The sequence below is a fragment of the Aquarana catesbeiana genome, linkage group LG03 (genome assembly GCF_042186555.1).
Source record: "Aquarana catesbeiana isolate 2022-GZ linkage group LG03, ASM4218655v1, whole genome shotgun sequence".
Classification (NCBI taxonomy): Eukaryota; Metazoa; Chordata; class Amphibia; order Anura; family Ranidae; genus Aquarana; species Aquarana catesbeiana.
Window position 1 is genome coordinate 155,442,720 of NC_133326.1, and position 14,081 is coordinate 155,456,800.

Sequence of the window (14,081 nt, forward strand, 5' to 3'; positions counted from 1 at the left end):
GATGCTGACCACAAACCAAAAGGTCTAAGAACTAGATAATGGGTTTTCTACTGAAGGGGAACATCAGAGTTTAGCATAACCACATGACCAAATGCCCAAGATTTTTAGACAGCTGGTCAGCAGTGAATTAACATTGTCTTCAAAAAATGTAAGTATTGCAATTTTTCTATTACTCTTTATTCAGTTTAGACTGTTAATGCTTGAGAATATGTCCACTTTGAGTCACTAGGTGGAACAAACAAACAAGTGCACCATCTGAGATCATCATTTTTCATTGTCTAAACTGCCCACCACTAATCTGATTTAGCAATTGATAAATAGCTAGAGTATGTAAACATTGACCTAAATTGTCTCCTACTCAGTTGTAGAAAGCAGGCTACTGTTCATTAGTATAAACACCGTATAAAAAAATCACATTTGGAAAATGAACAAGAAACAACTTGCACAACAATTGTAGTAATATATTACCTTACTCATGTAAGTCAGTTTGTCTGAGTTTTCTGAGAATTAAAGTATAATTACAGGCAAAACTTTTTATTTAGTTTTGGAGTGATTAGGGATTACAACACTTGTACTTTTTTATTGCTCTCTGTGCCCCCATTAGGAATATTCATCCTATTTGTCCTGTTTACTATTGGCAATGAAAGTAAAAGAAAACCCCACATTTTGGGTCATCGCCAGACAAGTAATAGAGGGGAAATCTTCCAATGGGGACACTAGTTCTGCTGGATCGGGGGTCCCCAAGATATTTCCTTAATTTGCAGGGATTTCCTCTCACTTCCTTTTTTGGCTATGGGGTAGGAAGTGAAAGTAAAACTTTTGGCAATAACCCTCCTTTACTCTATCCAAAATGAAAAAAAAAGAATTTTGCCTATAGTTCTACTTTAATGTATGTTATTACCTGACTCATTGTATTGTGAAAAAACTCTTTTGCATGCTATATAGATTGTAGTTTAATAAATCAGTACCTGAATGTCACCAGTGTTAAGCTCTCTTCTTACATCATATCGAACCACAAAATCACCAAGATTCCCATTCTGAGTGATCTTTGCTTGCTGAACCACATTGGGTTCAAACGTTATTTTTGCAAAATTTTCTGTCTGGTTAATAATCGTTGATGGAGGAGGGGAGATTTCATCTATTGAGAAAAAACAGCACATTAGATGCATAAAAGTTGATTACTTTTAGGGGGTGACAAATTTTACTACTAAGCCTAGTAATTTTAGTATCAAAATCATTCTGACATGACATGTACGCACAATTCCTTTCTTCACTACACAATTAAAAAACAAAGGCAAAATCTGTCGTCACAGTGACCACAATCAACAATTCTGTTTGTACTGATTTCATTGTCACACCGTCTAGTTCAAGAAAAACAATAAAGATCTGTAGTATAATTTTTCTATAATACAGATTTTTCTGTGAACCTTTAAGATGTGAGCTTTTTATAAATCACACATTATGTTTTGTCAAGAATTAAGTCCAATAATTATATTTCTTCCAATGTTTAGCTATTTGAATGCCAATTATTTAGACAACAGACACGATGCATAAATCACTCACACTTCAAGTAGTAAAAACAGCTAAGTAAAATGGCAGAATGAAATAGTGTAATAGAACTAAATGACCAATGGGAAAGTAAATTCAAAATTATGGTTTTGGTAATTTGCCTTTATTTTTAGTCATTTTATTTTTATGAGGGGGAATGTAGGACAGGCAACCGTTTATATGTCAATTTTTTAAATTTATTGTACTTCTAATCATAAAAATTATTAAAATGGGAGTGAGACCTTACTGGAATAATGCATGGTGAGGTCACTTTTCTGCCATGCTGTATATGCTAAAAAGGAGATTGTGAAGCATTAAATACTATTAGGATTTAGTTTATATAGGCATGCAAAAACTCCAGAAAAAAATAAGTATTGCAAAATGTGTAACTCCTACACTGACAATGAGTGGATAGTGCCCACAAAAAAGTATTTTTCCTAAAAGAGTCTATTTTGAACCCGGTCATGTCTGGTGGAAGATTGAGCTTTTTTTTTTTTTAAATGCTCTTGCAAGGGTTTAAATGCTCCTTAAAGAGTTAGTTCCCCTGTACCAAAAACTGCCTATGCAGATAAGGAGCGTCTGTAGAAAAAAAACAAACTGTGCAGCTATGACTTGAAGTTGAATATATGCTCTTGCTATAGGTATAGACCATTTATGTACCTTTTGAATCCTGCCTTAAAAACTCCAGGGCTTTGCTAGGATGGCGAGGCCTAGCTATTACTTCTCACCTTCACCCAATCAGGAAGTGCCTGTACAAGGACCTTCAATAATTTTTATTGTTTAGAAAATCAAAATATACAGATTTGGAAAATGCTCTAGCATGTTTATACAAGTTAACAAGATTAATGTACAGATATAACACTCAACTAGTGAAGTAGGAGGTAGTCACAAGGAACCTAGATAGGTCTGTACTGTATCTATAGATATACATATAATCTGCAGTGTAATAATTAGCTTTAGATATTGCTTAGGAGATGAAATGAAAAAGGAGAAAAATATGATGGGGAAAAGGGTAGGGGAGGGAAGGTAGAGGAGGAGCACCTCAGAACCTGTGAAATATTGTACAGAAAGCCAAATGCAGGCTTTCATAAATTTGATGCTGATCAGAGTCAGATGGCAAAAATTGGGTAATCCTGCATTTTGTGGCATTTATGTATCCGTAAAGTTTGCGGTCAGGTTTTCATTAATAAAGATAGGATGTACCTTATTTTTAACAGCTGCTAAGGGAGTCTGATAGCCAAGCTTTTGCTATGGTTTTCTTGGGATTTTGTGAGCCCATCCAGTTTCAAATTAAGTAGGGCTTCACCGGGGGTTACTGGTGTGTTAACCTAAACATTGTCAACAGCATATCATAGACTTGGGTCCATAAAGTGTAAACAAGTGAGCAGGTCCACCATACGTGTAGACAGTTTCCCAGTTCCAAGCACCCACGGAAGCAGGATCCCAACTGTCCCAAAAAAAAATGGGAAAAATTGGAACTAGGTAGATCCCCGCTATTCTTTTATTGAAAGCTGCATTTCTTTTGACATTACATTCATCTGTTAAATATTCAATTTTAGAGATTAAATTTTAATGATTGGGTTTAGATCTGATTTAACCACTTGCTGAATGCCCACAGTACATTTGCTGGGGGTGGCGAAACAGGCAGGCTGGATCACGCACATGTACATCATCCAGAATGTTCTGGGATCCAGCGACACAGCGGATACAGCGGATTCGAATCCTGGTACCTGGACGCTTTGGGTGTCCATGGGTGTTGGATAGCGACATGGTTTAATATCTTACTTCTGGTATTTCACTTCCTGTTTGATACAGCCAGGTAGGAATGAAACACATCAAAGCTTTGTGATCAGAAGAACAATGCCTTGGCTCAAGCCCACCTGCTGTGACATGTGTGATTACAAGCTTCAAAGAGACCACTGCTGCCAAGATGTCTATTGAGATTTGACAAAGGGCTAATAGAGACGCTGACCCTAGTGGACAATACAGCATGCTTCCTGGAGAATGGGCAGACATTTGAAGGAATACCTCTCGGCAATATCTATTGGATGAAAGGCAAATGGGGGTGGCTATGAGTGGGCGTGTATGTTTAAATGGAAGGGGCACACAGGCGACTGTTCTTTCTCTTTGTTGCTGAAAAAGCCTGCCATGAGGTTGTCCCTTGGCCATCCTGGGACTTCGCTGTGACTGAGGGCTTGGGCCTAAATTCCATGTGGCCCAGACCCCTTTTTTCATCCAGAACCAGCAGATGAAACCATGTGTGATAAGTATCTTTGATATTTCATTGTTGTTATATGTTGTAGAGATATGCTGTTTAGTATATTGTGTTCTGATTGTAAGATATGTAACATTGTAATGCCTTTTAATACGTTTATGTGGATTTCCTAATTCCCTGGGAAATAAACAATATATTATTTTTACTAGCAGCACCGCGTGTTTGGTTTCATAGCTAGCCTGATGTTATTGTGATATTAACAATAACATTTGCTCAGAGTTTAATAAACTAACTACAGGGATTAGACAAATTAATACACAGATATAATATTAATTATTGTATCGTTTACTTCAATGGGGATCATGTGATCACTATGCTATCACATGATCACAATGTCAACAAAGCTGTTATGAATTAATTTCATTCGTAATAGCTGGGTTTCCTGCAAAATGATGCAGCTATCACATGGTACCTGGGCCAAGCACAGCACCCTGTACTATGCAATTAGCTGTAGCCAATTACAGATTACCAGTAATCACAGCTGTTATGAATGTAACCCATTTATGACAGTTCAAAACATTGTTGTTACAGTGATGTTCACTGTAACAGCAAAGTGTAAAAAAAAAAAATCCCATATCCCCCCTCTCCCCCGAGTAATACAGTGTTACTATGGTGACACTGAACTACTCTGATAGTATGTGAAAAAAAATAGAAAAAGTTTAAAAAAATAAAACGTAAAAATAGGTTTTAAAAAACTTTAAAATACAATTTTTAAAAAAAAATTTTTACATACTGTCACCAGTCAGTATCCCTGATCATCACCACACCAGTTATATGATGCTGTACTGCACTGGTGACAGCATGTAAAAAAAGTGAAAAAAAATATATATTGTATAAAAATTAAATTGTGACAAAAAATTGCAACTTCGAAACACTCATCATACCCCTTACTAAATACCTCAGACTCTTTACTTTACAAAGAGGGGTAATTTGGGGGGGGGGGTTGTACTGTCCTGGCATTTTAAGTGTTTCAAGAAATGTCAGTGCATTGGGATTGATCAGTTTTCAAATATGTGTATACCATAGTTTGTAGATGCTATAACTTTCACTCAGATCAATTAATATACATTTATTGTTTTATGGGTTTTTTTTTGGTTTTTTTTACCAAACACATGTAGCAGATTACATTTTGGCCTAAATTAATCAAGAAACAGAAAAATAGAAAATGTGTGTTTTTTTAATTTCTGGACTTTTTCGTTTATATTGGAAAAAATAAAAAAACCCAGTGGTGATCAAATACCACCAAAAGAAAGTTCTATTTGTGCATAAAAATTATATACCGTATATAATCAAGTATAAGCTGACCCGAATATAAGCCGAGGCACTTAATTTTACCAAATAAAAACTGGGAAAACCTATTGACTCAAGTATAAGCCTAGGGTGAGAAATGCACAGCTACTGTAAGTGGAAAAGAGGGTCAACAATGCCCATCTGCAGCCTCACTGTGCCCATTTGCAGCCTCACTGTGTCCATCTGCATGCCTTACTGTGCCTTACTGTCCAACTGCATGCCTCACTGTCCATCTGCATGCCTCACTGTGCCTCACTGTGCCTCACTGTCCATCTGCATGCCTCACTGTGCCTCACTGTCCATCTGCATGCCTCACTGTCCATCTGCATGCCTCACTGTGCCTCACTGTCCATCTGCACGCCTCACTGTCCATCTGCATGTGCCAATCTCCCTACCTGATCCGTGCCTTATGTACCGGCACTGTATCCATCTGCAGTCTTATGATCTCCAGCGCTGTGACATACAGTCTAGTTGGCCGCCGTGTAGTGTAGCAAAGTCCCGCCTCCTCCTCATCCGTGGTGATGGAACACTGACTCAGTTTCCCAGCTGTGAGTCAGTGTTCAGCCTATCACAGACGAGGATGAGGAGAAAGCAGGGCTTCGTTACACTGCACAGCGGCCAACTAGACTGTATGTCACAACGCCGGAGATCATAAGACTGCAGATGGACACACTGAGGCTCGGGACTCGAGTATAAGTCAAGGGGGGCATTTTCAGCACAAAAAAAATGTGCTGAAAAACTCGGCTTATACTCAAGTATATACAGTAAATTTCATTTGAGTACAGTGTTGCATGACGACGCTATTGCCAGTTAAAATAGCACAGTGCTGAATAGCAACAAATGGCCTGGTCATGAAGGGGAGCTCAGGGGGTTAAACTGCAGACTGGCTGTTTCACATACTCACAATGATATAGAGCTAAGAAACAAAACTTCTCCATGATCACTTGTTTCCTGTTTTTTTTTTTTACTGAACTTTGTAATAAGAGGAAAAGTTAAGCAACCATATTTATGATAGCACATTATCAGGTCTCCTATAAAGGAGTCTTTTGGCTGTACTTTCCCTTTAACTTCCAGATAGTCATAGAAGTGTTGATCATGGCTCCCGTTCCTGTTTATTTTAGGAAACACTTAAAAAGCTAGTTACTGGGCTTTACATAATGTGACACCTTGACATATCTGCATGTCCGGACTCCAGTCCAGTTCCTCTGTTTAGACTGATAGCAAGGCCAAACAACTAACCATTGTATGGAAGGGCACAGTACTGTGTTTTTAAAGGTATGATGTTACTTCCCCAAGATAAGTACAGCGGAAGTATATTACTTCTCAGAAAACCAAAATATCTGTTCCTATGAATCTTTTCTGTTTCTTATTGGACCTGCATGAAAGACACTTACATATTTGCTGCAAAGAGTACACAATTCTATTATTGTAGAAAGTAATTCTCTAATGAGAATTCTAAATGTCTTTGATTGGCTGCCAAAAGATCATGCAGACATGGAAGAATAAAAAAAACATCGTTACAAAAAAGGAGTTCCCTTATTGCTTATTTGATGTATTTACTCATTCTGCTTTTGATGTCCACTGAAAACACAAAGACCAAGAGATACAAATCATTTCTTGCCAGTTATGAGTTTGGACAAGACAAAGGTATTCTTTATTTTAATTCCAAGCAGAAAGGTAACAAAACAAACACACACTATTCAATGGTATACAAACTTCACAGATTTGGTACTGCCTATCTCTTTACTTACTTCTGTTGTTATTAGTTTTAGAATCTGTATAATTTACTACTATCTTTGAAGTTGTCAGTTATACCTAACATGTCCCTAGGGGTCCTATTTACAGAGGAGAGTGCATACAGCTCTTTGCTGGACTCTGCAGTGTGTACTCCACAGCACAGCTTGTATTCATCATGCCAATAATAATTGTATGTTTTTTTTGTTTTGTTTTGTTTTTTTTTTTTTTAGGCAGGGGTTTGACCTCAAGTTTAAAAAAAAATGCTATTGTGTCCACTAAATCTTACCAATAATCCATTGTTTTCTAGTTCTGAATTTAAATTGTAAAGGTAATTATGGTCTAATTAAAATGTCTAGAATTTAGTTTTTCTTAATGTTATGTGTATGCATGCTAAGTCATATGTAATGTGTAAGAATAAATTTACCACATTTAGCCACATTTAAAGAGGAAGTAAAGTGCGGCTTTTTTTTTTTTTTTTTATACTTACCTGCAAAGTAAAGGCATTATGTGAAACTTACCTGCAAACAAAGCCCTGGTTGTCACCGCTGGAGGCCGCATCCATCTTTGCCCGTCTTCCTTCTGGGTCCGCGGACTCCTGCTGTGTGACTGCCCAGAGCCGCGTGACGTCACTCCCGTGCATGCGCACGAGAGCTGCTGGTCACTGCACAGGGCTCTGAAGAAATGGCACAGATGACATCATCAGCTGCATATGCAGTAAATATCTCCTAAACAGTGCATGTTTAGGAGATATTTACAGTACTTATAGGTAAGCCTTATTATAGACTTACCTATTGGTACAAATAGTCCATGGAAGATTACATCCTCTTTAAGGCTCTTTTTACACAGAGCTGTTCCACACTGTTCAGCAGGGGATTTGTGGGCCAATCCTGTGCTGAATCAGAGCTGAACGGCATGGATGTCAACTTTTTGCCAACTGTACCTGATCAGTTTGTGTCTGGCAGACATGGGTGGACCCGTGATAGCTCTGTGGGTGCCTTCATGTAAAAAGGCTTGTATCTGTTTATTGTACATTAGGCTACATCAGAAGGATGCAGTCCCTTTCCATTTTTTTTTTCCGGACCTGGACAGACTTGAAGGTAGGCAGGTTTAAACGGACACAAGTCCATTTACATTCACCTGCCCATAGAGTTGCATTGAGCTTCTGATCAGATCCGTCTGAAAGAGTGGGTTCTGGCCAGCTCAGTAGATTGCTTAAAAAAAGGCCTGGATTCTTTCCTAAATGTACATAATATAACTGGATACTAACATTTATAGGTAAAGTCGATTCAGGGAATATCCTATTGCCTCTTGGGGGATAACAAAGGAATTTTTACCCCTGCTGGAGCAAATTGAATCATGCTTTGCTGGGGTTTTTTTCCTTTCTCTGAATCAACTGCAGGTATAGGTTTGTGTACAGTATATAGGATTGTATGATTTTGTTTTTAGGATTTTCTTTTTGCTTGTTTTTCCTTTTTATTGGTTGAACTAGATGGTCTTTTTTTAAGCTGAAGTTTAGTTTTTCATTTTCTGGAATACAGCACCAATCGCATTAGCTTTGTGTAATAGTGTGTATATCATTGCTTGCAGGCAGCTGTTTCTGGTAAAAATCTTCAGTTTGGTGCCTTCTTCAGAGCCTTGAGTGCTGACTTTTGGCACTGTGAGAGGTAACAGCCACCACTATTAATCTTATAAAAGATGTGCCACTTGCCCACCCCCTTTTGCCTTCTCCATTTATGTTGCTTGCATTCATTCTGTTATTCATCTTCTACTTCTCCATTCATAGAACATTATGCATTGGGTGAGAATAGAAGGAAAAGCAATACGAATTGGGGAGAGAAGGGGATGGGCAAGCAATTCAACTTTTTTCAGTAGCCACAGCTGCTATTAACTCTCATAGTGGCAGAAAGCAGTTGCTCAGGGCGGTTTCTGGTGACTGTGAAGAAGGTACTTTGGGGAAGATTTTTACCAGAAGCACTCACCTTGAGATAATGGGATACACACTATAGGGATGAGCCCAATGCTTGAGTCGAACATAAGTTCGACTCGAACATCGGGTGTTCGCCTGTTCGATAGAGAACAATTTGGGGTGTTCGAAAGCCGCAAAACACCCTTTAATAGTCTATGGGAGAAATCAAAAGTGCTAATTTTAAAGGCTTATATGCATGGTATTGTCATAAAAAGTGTTTGGGGACCTGGGTCCTGCCCCAGGGGACATGTATCAATGCAAAAAAAAGTTTTACAAATAGCCGTTTTTTCGGGAGCAGTGATTTTAAAAATGCTTAAAGTGAAACAATAAAAGTGAAATATTCCTTTAAATTTCGTACCTGGGGGGTGTCTATAGTATGCCTGTAAAGTGGCGCATTTTTCCCGTGTTTAGAATAGTCTCTGCACAAAATGACATTTCTAAAGGAAAAAAAGTCATTTAAAAGTACTTGCGGCTATAATGAATTGTCGGTCCCGGCAATACAGATAAAAGAAATCATTGAAAAAAAGGCATGGGATTACCCCCAGTCCATTACCAGGCCCTTTGGGTCTGGTATGAATATTAATTTTTTTAAAAATGGCGTGGGGGTCCCCCTCAAAATCCATACCAGACCCTTATCCGAGCACGCAACCTGGCAGGCCACAGGAAAAGAGGGGGGCCCCCTCCTAAACAGTACCAGGCCACATGCCCTCAACATGGGGAGGGTGTTTTGGTGTAGCCCCCCAAAGCACCTTGTCCCCATGTTGATGGGGACAAGGGCATCATTCCCACAACCCTTGCACGGTGGTTGTGAGGGCCTGCCGGTGGGGGGCTTATCGGAATCGGGAAGCTCCCTTTAACAAGGGGACCCCAAGATCCCGGCCTCCCCCCCTGTGTGAAATGGTAATGGGGTACAAATGTACCCCTACCATTTCACAAAAAAGTGTCAATATGGTATAAATGGCAAGACACGGCTTGGGCTTCATCTTCTCTCGCTCCAACGGACTGAAAAAAAAAAAAAAGCCACGACCGACCATGGGAGGCACCCGCCGGCGCAGCGAGAGAAGATAAATGGACTTTGTGGGACATATTTATTTTTTATTAAAGGACTTGTCCCAAGCCGTCTTGTCATTTGTACCATTTTGACACTTTTTTTGTGAAATGAAAGGGGTACATTTGTACCCCGTTACCATTTTACACAGGGGGAGGCCGGGATCTGGGGGTCCCCTTGTTAAAGGGGCTTACAGATTCCGATAAGCCCCCCACCCGCAGACCCCCACAACCCTTACCCAGTTACTCCAAAGCACCCTCCCCATGTTGAGGGCATGTGGCCTGGTATGGTTCAGGAGGGGGGGCGCTCTCTCATCCCCCCTCATTTCCTGCACTCTGCCAGGTTGCACGCTCGGATAAGGGTCTGGTATGGATTTTGGGGGGACCCCACGCCATTCTTTTAAAATCTTGGCACGGGGTTCCCCTTAAAATCCATACCAGACCTGAAGGGCCTGGTATGGAATTTGGGGAGACCCCCACGCAATTTTTTTTTTTAAATTTGGTTCGGGGTTCCCCTTAATATTCATACCAGACCCAAAGGGCCTGGTAATGGACTGGGGGGAATCCCATGCCGTTTTTTTCAATGACTTCTTTTATCTGTATTGCCGAGACCGACAATTCATTATAGCCGCGAGTACTTTTAAATTACTTTTTTTCCTATAGAAATGTCATTTTGTGCAGGGACTATTCTAAACATGGGAAACATGCACCACATCACAGGCATACTATAGACACCCCCCAGGTACGAAATTTAAAGGAATATTTCACTTTTATCGTTTCACTTTAAGCATTATTAAAATCACTACCCCCGAAAAAACGGCCGTGTTTAAAACTTTTTTTTGCATTGATACATGTCATCTGGGGCAGGATCCAGGTCCCCAAACACTTTTTATAACAATAACTTGCATATAAGCCTTTAAAATGAGCACTTTTGATTATTGATGTTCATGTCCCATAGACTTTAACGGTGTTAGGGTGCTCGAACAAATTATTTGCCTGTTCGCATATTCTGCTGCGAACCGAACCGGGGGGTGTTCAGCTCATCCCTAACACACTACTATACATATAATGTGTTTGGTGTGTAAGAAAGTCTCCCTATGACCGCACATCTATACAATCCCATGAATCGATGATTAGTGGCAACCTCAGCCTGAAATCCAACTAGGCCATGCCCCTAATGTGTTTCGCTCCGCCCCTCGGAGTTTAATCATGGGAATGGTCACGGCCACGATTAAGCTCAGAGGGGCAGAGCGAATGCGTTAGGGGCATGGCCTGGTTGGAGTAAACTAACAGATGTCTATGTTTGCTAGCCGCCTTTTTTGAAGAAAGTGGCCCCATGCAACTGCAAACGAGTCTTAACTAAACCTGCTGGTGGTGACAAAGTGTATGTTGCACTATGGGTCTGTTTTTCCCAGTGGTTGCATAGGTGGAATGGCAGGTCCACAAAAAAAGAAGATAAGCCCTACAGCCTTCAGTGGTGACTAGTAAGACTTTTTTCAAGGAGAAAACTGCTTGGAGTGGTAAGTCAGTATTCGGAAAGACTGGCAGAGAAATTGTCTGTAATGAAGTGGGCGTGACCCCAGTAGTGGGACCCACTGTGTGTTTGGAGAAAGATTTCTCTCTGTACAGTGGGGAGGCAAGGTTTATCAATCTTTCAATCAACTTGTGTACAACCAATCTTTCTGATTTTTTCATGATTAGTGCCCCCAGCTATAGCTGTCAAAACAAATCATTGTGTTCTGCTGGCAGGAAAGGCTCCCCACCAGCAGAACACAAGAATGCTGCGGAAGCGATTCTCCCTTCAACACTGGGGGAATTTAGCAAATTGCATAATCTGTGGCATGTCTTAAACAGAGTTAGAGATGACTTCATCTAACAATATGGAAACACGCTTTCCTGACATTAAAGTCCAAGGATCTGCTAACCAGTTCATAGCAAGACCACGCTTACTGCGGCAGTAGACAACCATCTCAAGATGGAAGGGCCAAATAAAAATGAGAAAGGAGCAGAAATCCTGTCTGTAACCTCAGAGAGGGTTAAAGTCTCAGTATTAGTAAAATGCCAGACTGCACAATTAAGTAGGCAGTCTCACTGATCCAAGCATAAGTTTTTCTGGTAATCCTGATAAAGCTCTCAGAGAGAAATAAAAACTTCTGATATAGTGGTCTGGGTAGAGACCTAGATTGCTAGGTTAAGGCCCAATGCACACTGGATCTCTTTTAAATACTTCACTCCTGGCAGGAGAAAACCAGCTTCAAAAAGATGTCTAAGCTGCATTTTTGCAAATGTGTTTATCAGTGTTTTAACCAGCACAGAAAAGAGCCCTATCTGTGTCACAGTATACAGCAAAATATCTGGCACTTGAATATACAAGCGGGCAAAGAAATCAGCAGTAATTAAAATTACAGAACATCTGCGGATATAAACTCAGAAACTGTATAGAAACTCAGCTCTGTTATCACAACTTGACCAATATACAAGTTAGGTAATAAACAGCTATGCAAGTAAACATAAAATACAGGGGTAAATCCGAACCTCGGGTAACATGGTGACTATGCAATAAGCCTGAGAACCCAACCTCAACTTAGTAACCGATGTAAAACCAGTTCCATGGGTGCTAACCCCCGGTATCATCAGCCATCCATTCCATACCCTGTCAAGTTTGGTGGGACAGCCCCTATGTTGGTATATCATTTTTTCATAACAAAGGAACTTTTCCAACATATCAAAAGCACTTTGTGGATCTGAAATAAGGCCCTGGAGACAGCTTCTTTATCGTAAGTGTTAGAAATCACCAGATCCAAGATAAGAAAGATACAAGATAAGGGATCCATAGATAAATTGAATTGCAAAGCCCTACAGGGGTATTTGTCCAGGTATGTCCCAAGCAACTGTAAATAACAGAAATAAAACCCTTAGTGGAAGTAACCTGTTGCATCATAGAAAATAAAGGTAGGGTAGGGGAAAGACAAAAATCGGAAGGAAAATGCTGAGCTGACACTGCTTGCCTTAATTACAAATAATAGAAATACATCTGCTGGGGGTAGACCACATTTGGCTTGCAGAGCAGAGAAAAGCATCATCAGCTTAGCAGTGTTTGGTCTTGTCAAACACTTGGGAGTTCATTCATTTAATTGGCCAGAATATTACTGTATTTATTGGCGTATAACACTCACTTTTTCACCATGAAAATTGGGTGCAAATAGTGCGTGCGTGTTATATGCCAATACTTCAGTTTTAGCTGCCTCGGAGGGGACAGGGGGGGGGGGGCAGGACGAGCACTGTCAGATTACATAAAGTGAGATCTCCTGTTTACTTGGCGGCCTCTGTAATAGGAACTCCCGTCTCCTGGGCCTACATTGGACCACTGTTCTGTCTATCATAGGAGATTCTCACTGTATGTAATCTGTATGTAATCTGTCGGCGCTCGTCCCGCCCCCCTCCCTGTCCCCTCTGGGCTGCAGATGGGCATCGATCAGGCTGCACTGATGGCAATGGTGAGGCTGCTGCATTGATGGCAATGGTGAGGCTGCTGCATTGATGGCAATGGTGAGGCTGCATTGATGTGGACTGATGAGGCCGCATTGATGGCACTTGTGAGGCTGCAGATGGGCATTGATCAGGCTGCATTGATGGCAATGGTGAGGCTGCAGATGAGCACTGATCCTTATTTTGCTTCAAAGTTCCTTATTTAAAATTTAATTTTTTTTCCTGAAACTTCCCTCTTAAAATGAATGTGCGTGTTATACGCCTGTGCGTGTTATATGCCGATAAATACGGTAATTTATTCTGGTCATTGAAATGAATAAACGCTCAAGTGCTAAATGCTACAGGCACAATTAGACATGTTTACACATGCTTAGGCACATTTTATTGCTTTTTTAGCCAAAATGCTCCTCTCTTAAAGGCACAAGTGATGTTTATTTTCTGCCTTTAAATCCTCCTGCCTGTAAACGCCTGTAAGCACCTATGTGTGCATAGACACATAGGCTAACATAGAGGGGCATTTAAAGGCAGAAAAAAATGCCAAACACCTGTAAAACAGGCATTTTGGAGCTCAAGTGTAAATGAGGCCTTCATGTCGAAAGTTTGGGCATTTGCTTTCAGAGTGGCAGATAACAGGTTATTTTATCCTGTGAGGTTGCCATTAGTTAACCAATAATCTGTGTCTATTCCTTTTGCAGTCGCTGCCCTGCTGGAAGACAGAAGAGCAAATGG

General features: G+C 40.3%; 1 protein-coding gene across 2 annotated transcripts in view; it reads right to left on the reverse strand.

Annotated features, from left to right (window-relative positions):
* ITIH5 (inter-alpha-trypsin inhibitor heavy chain 5) overlaps nucleotides 1–14,081 on the reverse strand; it is a 222,336-nt gene that overhangs the window by 165,239 nt on the left and 43,016 nt on the right. For both annotated transcript variants that reach the window (XM_073619435.1, XM_073619436.1), the window contains one exon: nucleotides 969–1,138. In XM_073619435.1, the coding sequence (XP_073475536.1) occupies nucleotides 969–1,138 (170 nt within the window). The remainder of the gene's footprint in view (nucleotides 1–968; nucleotides 1,139–14,081) is intronic.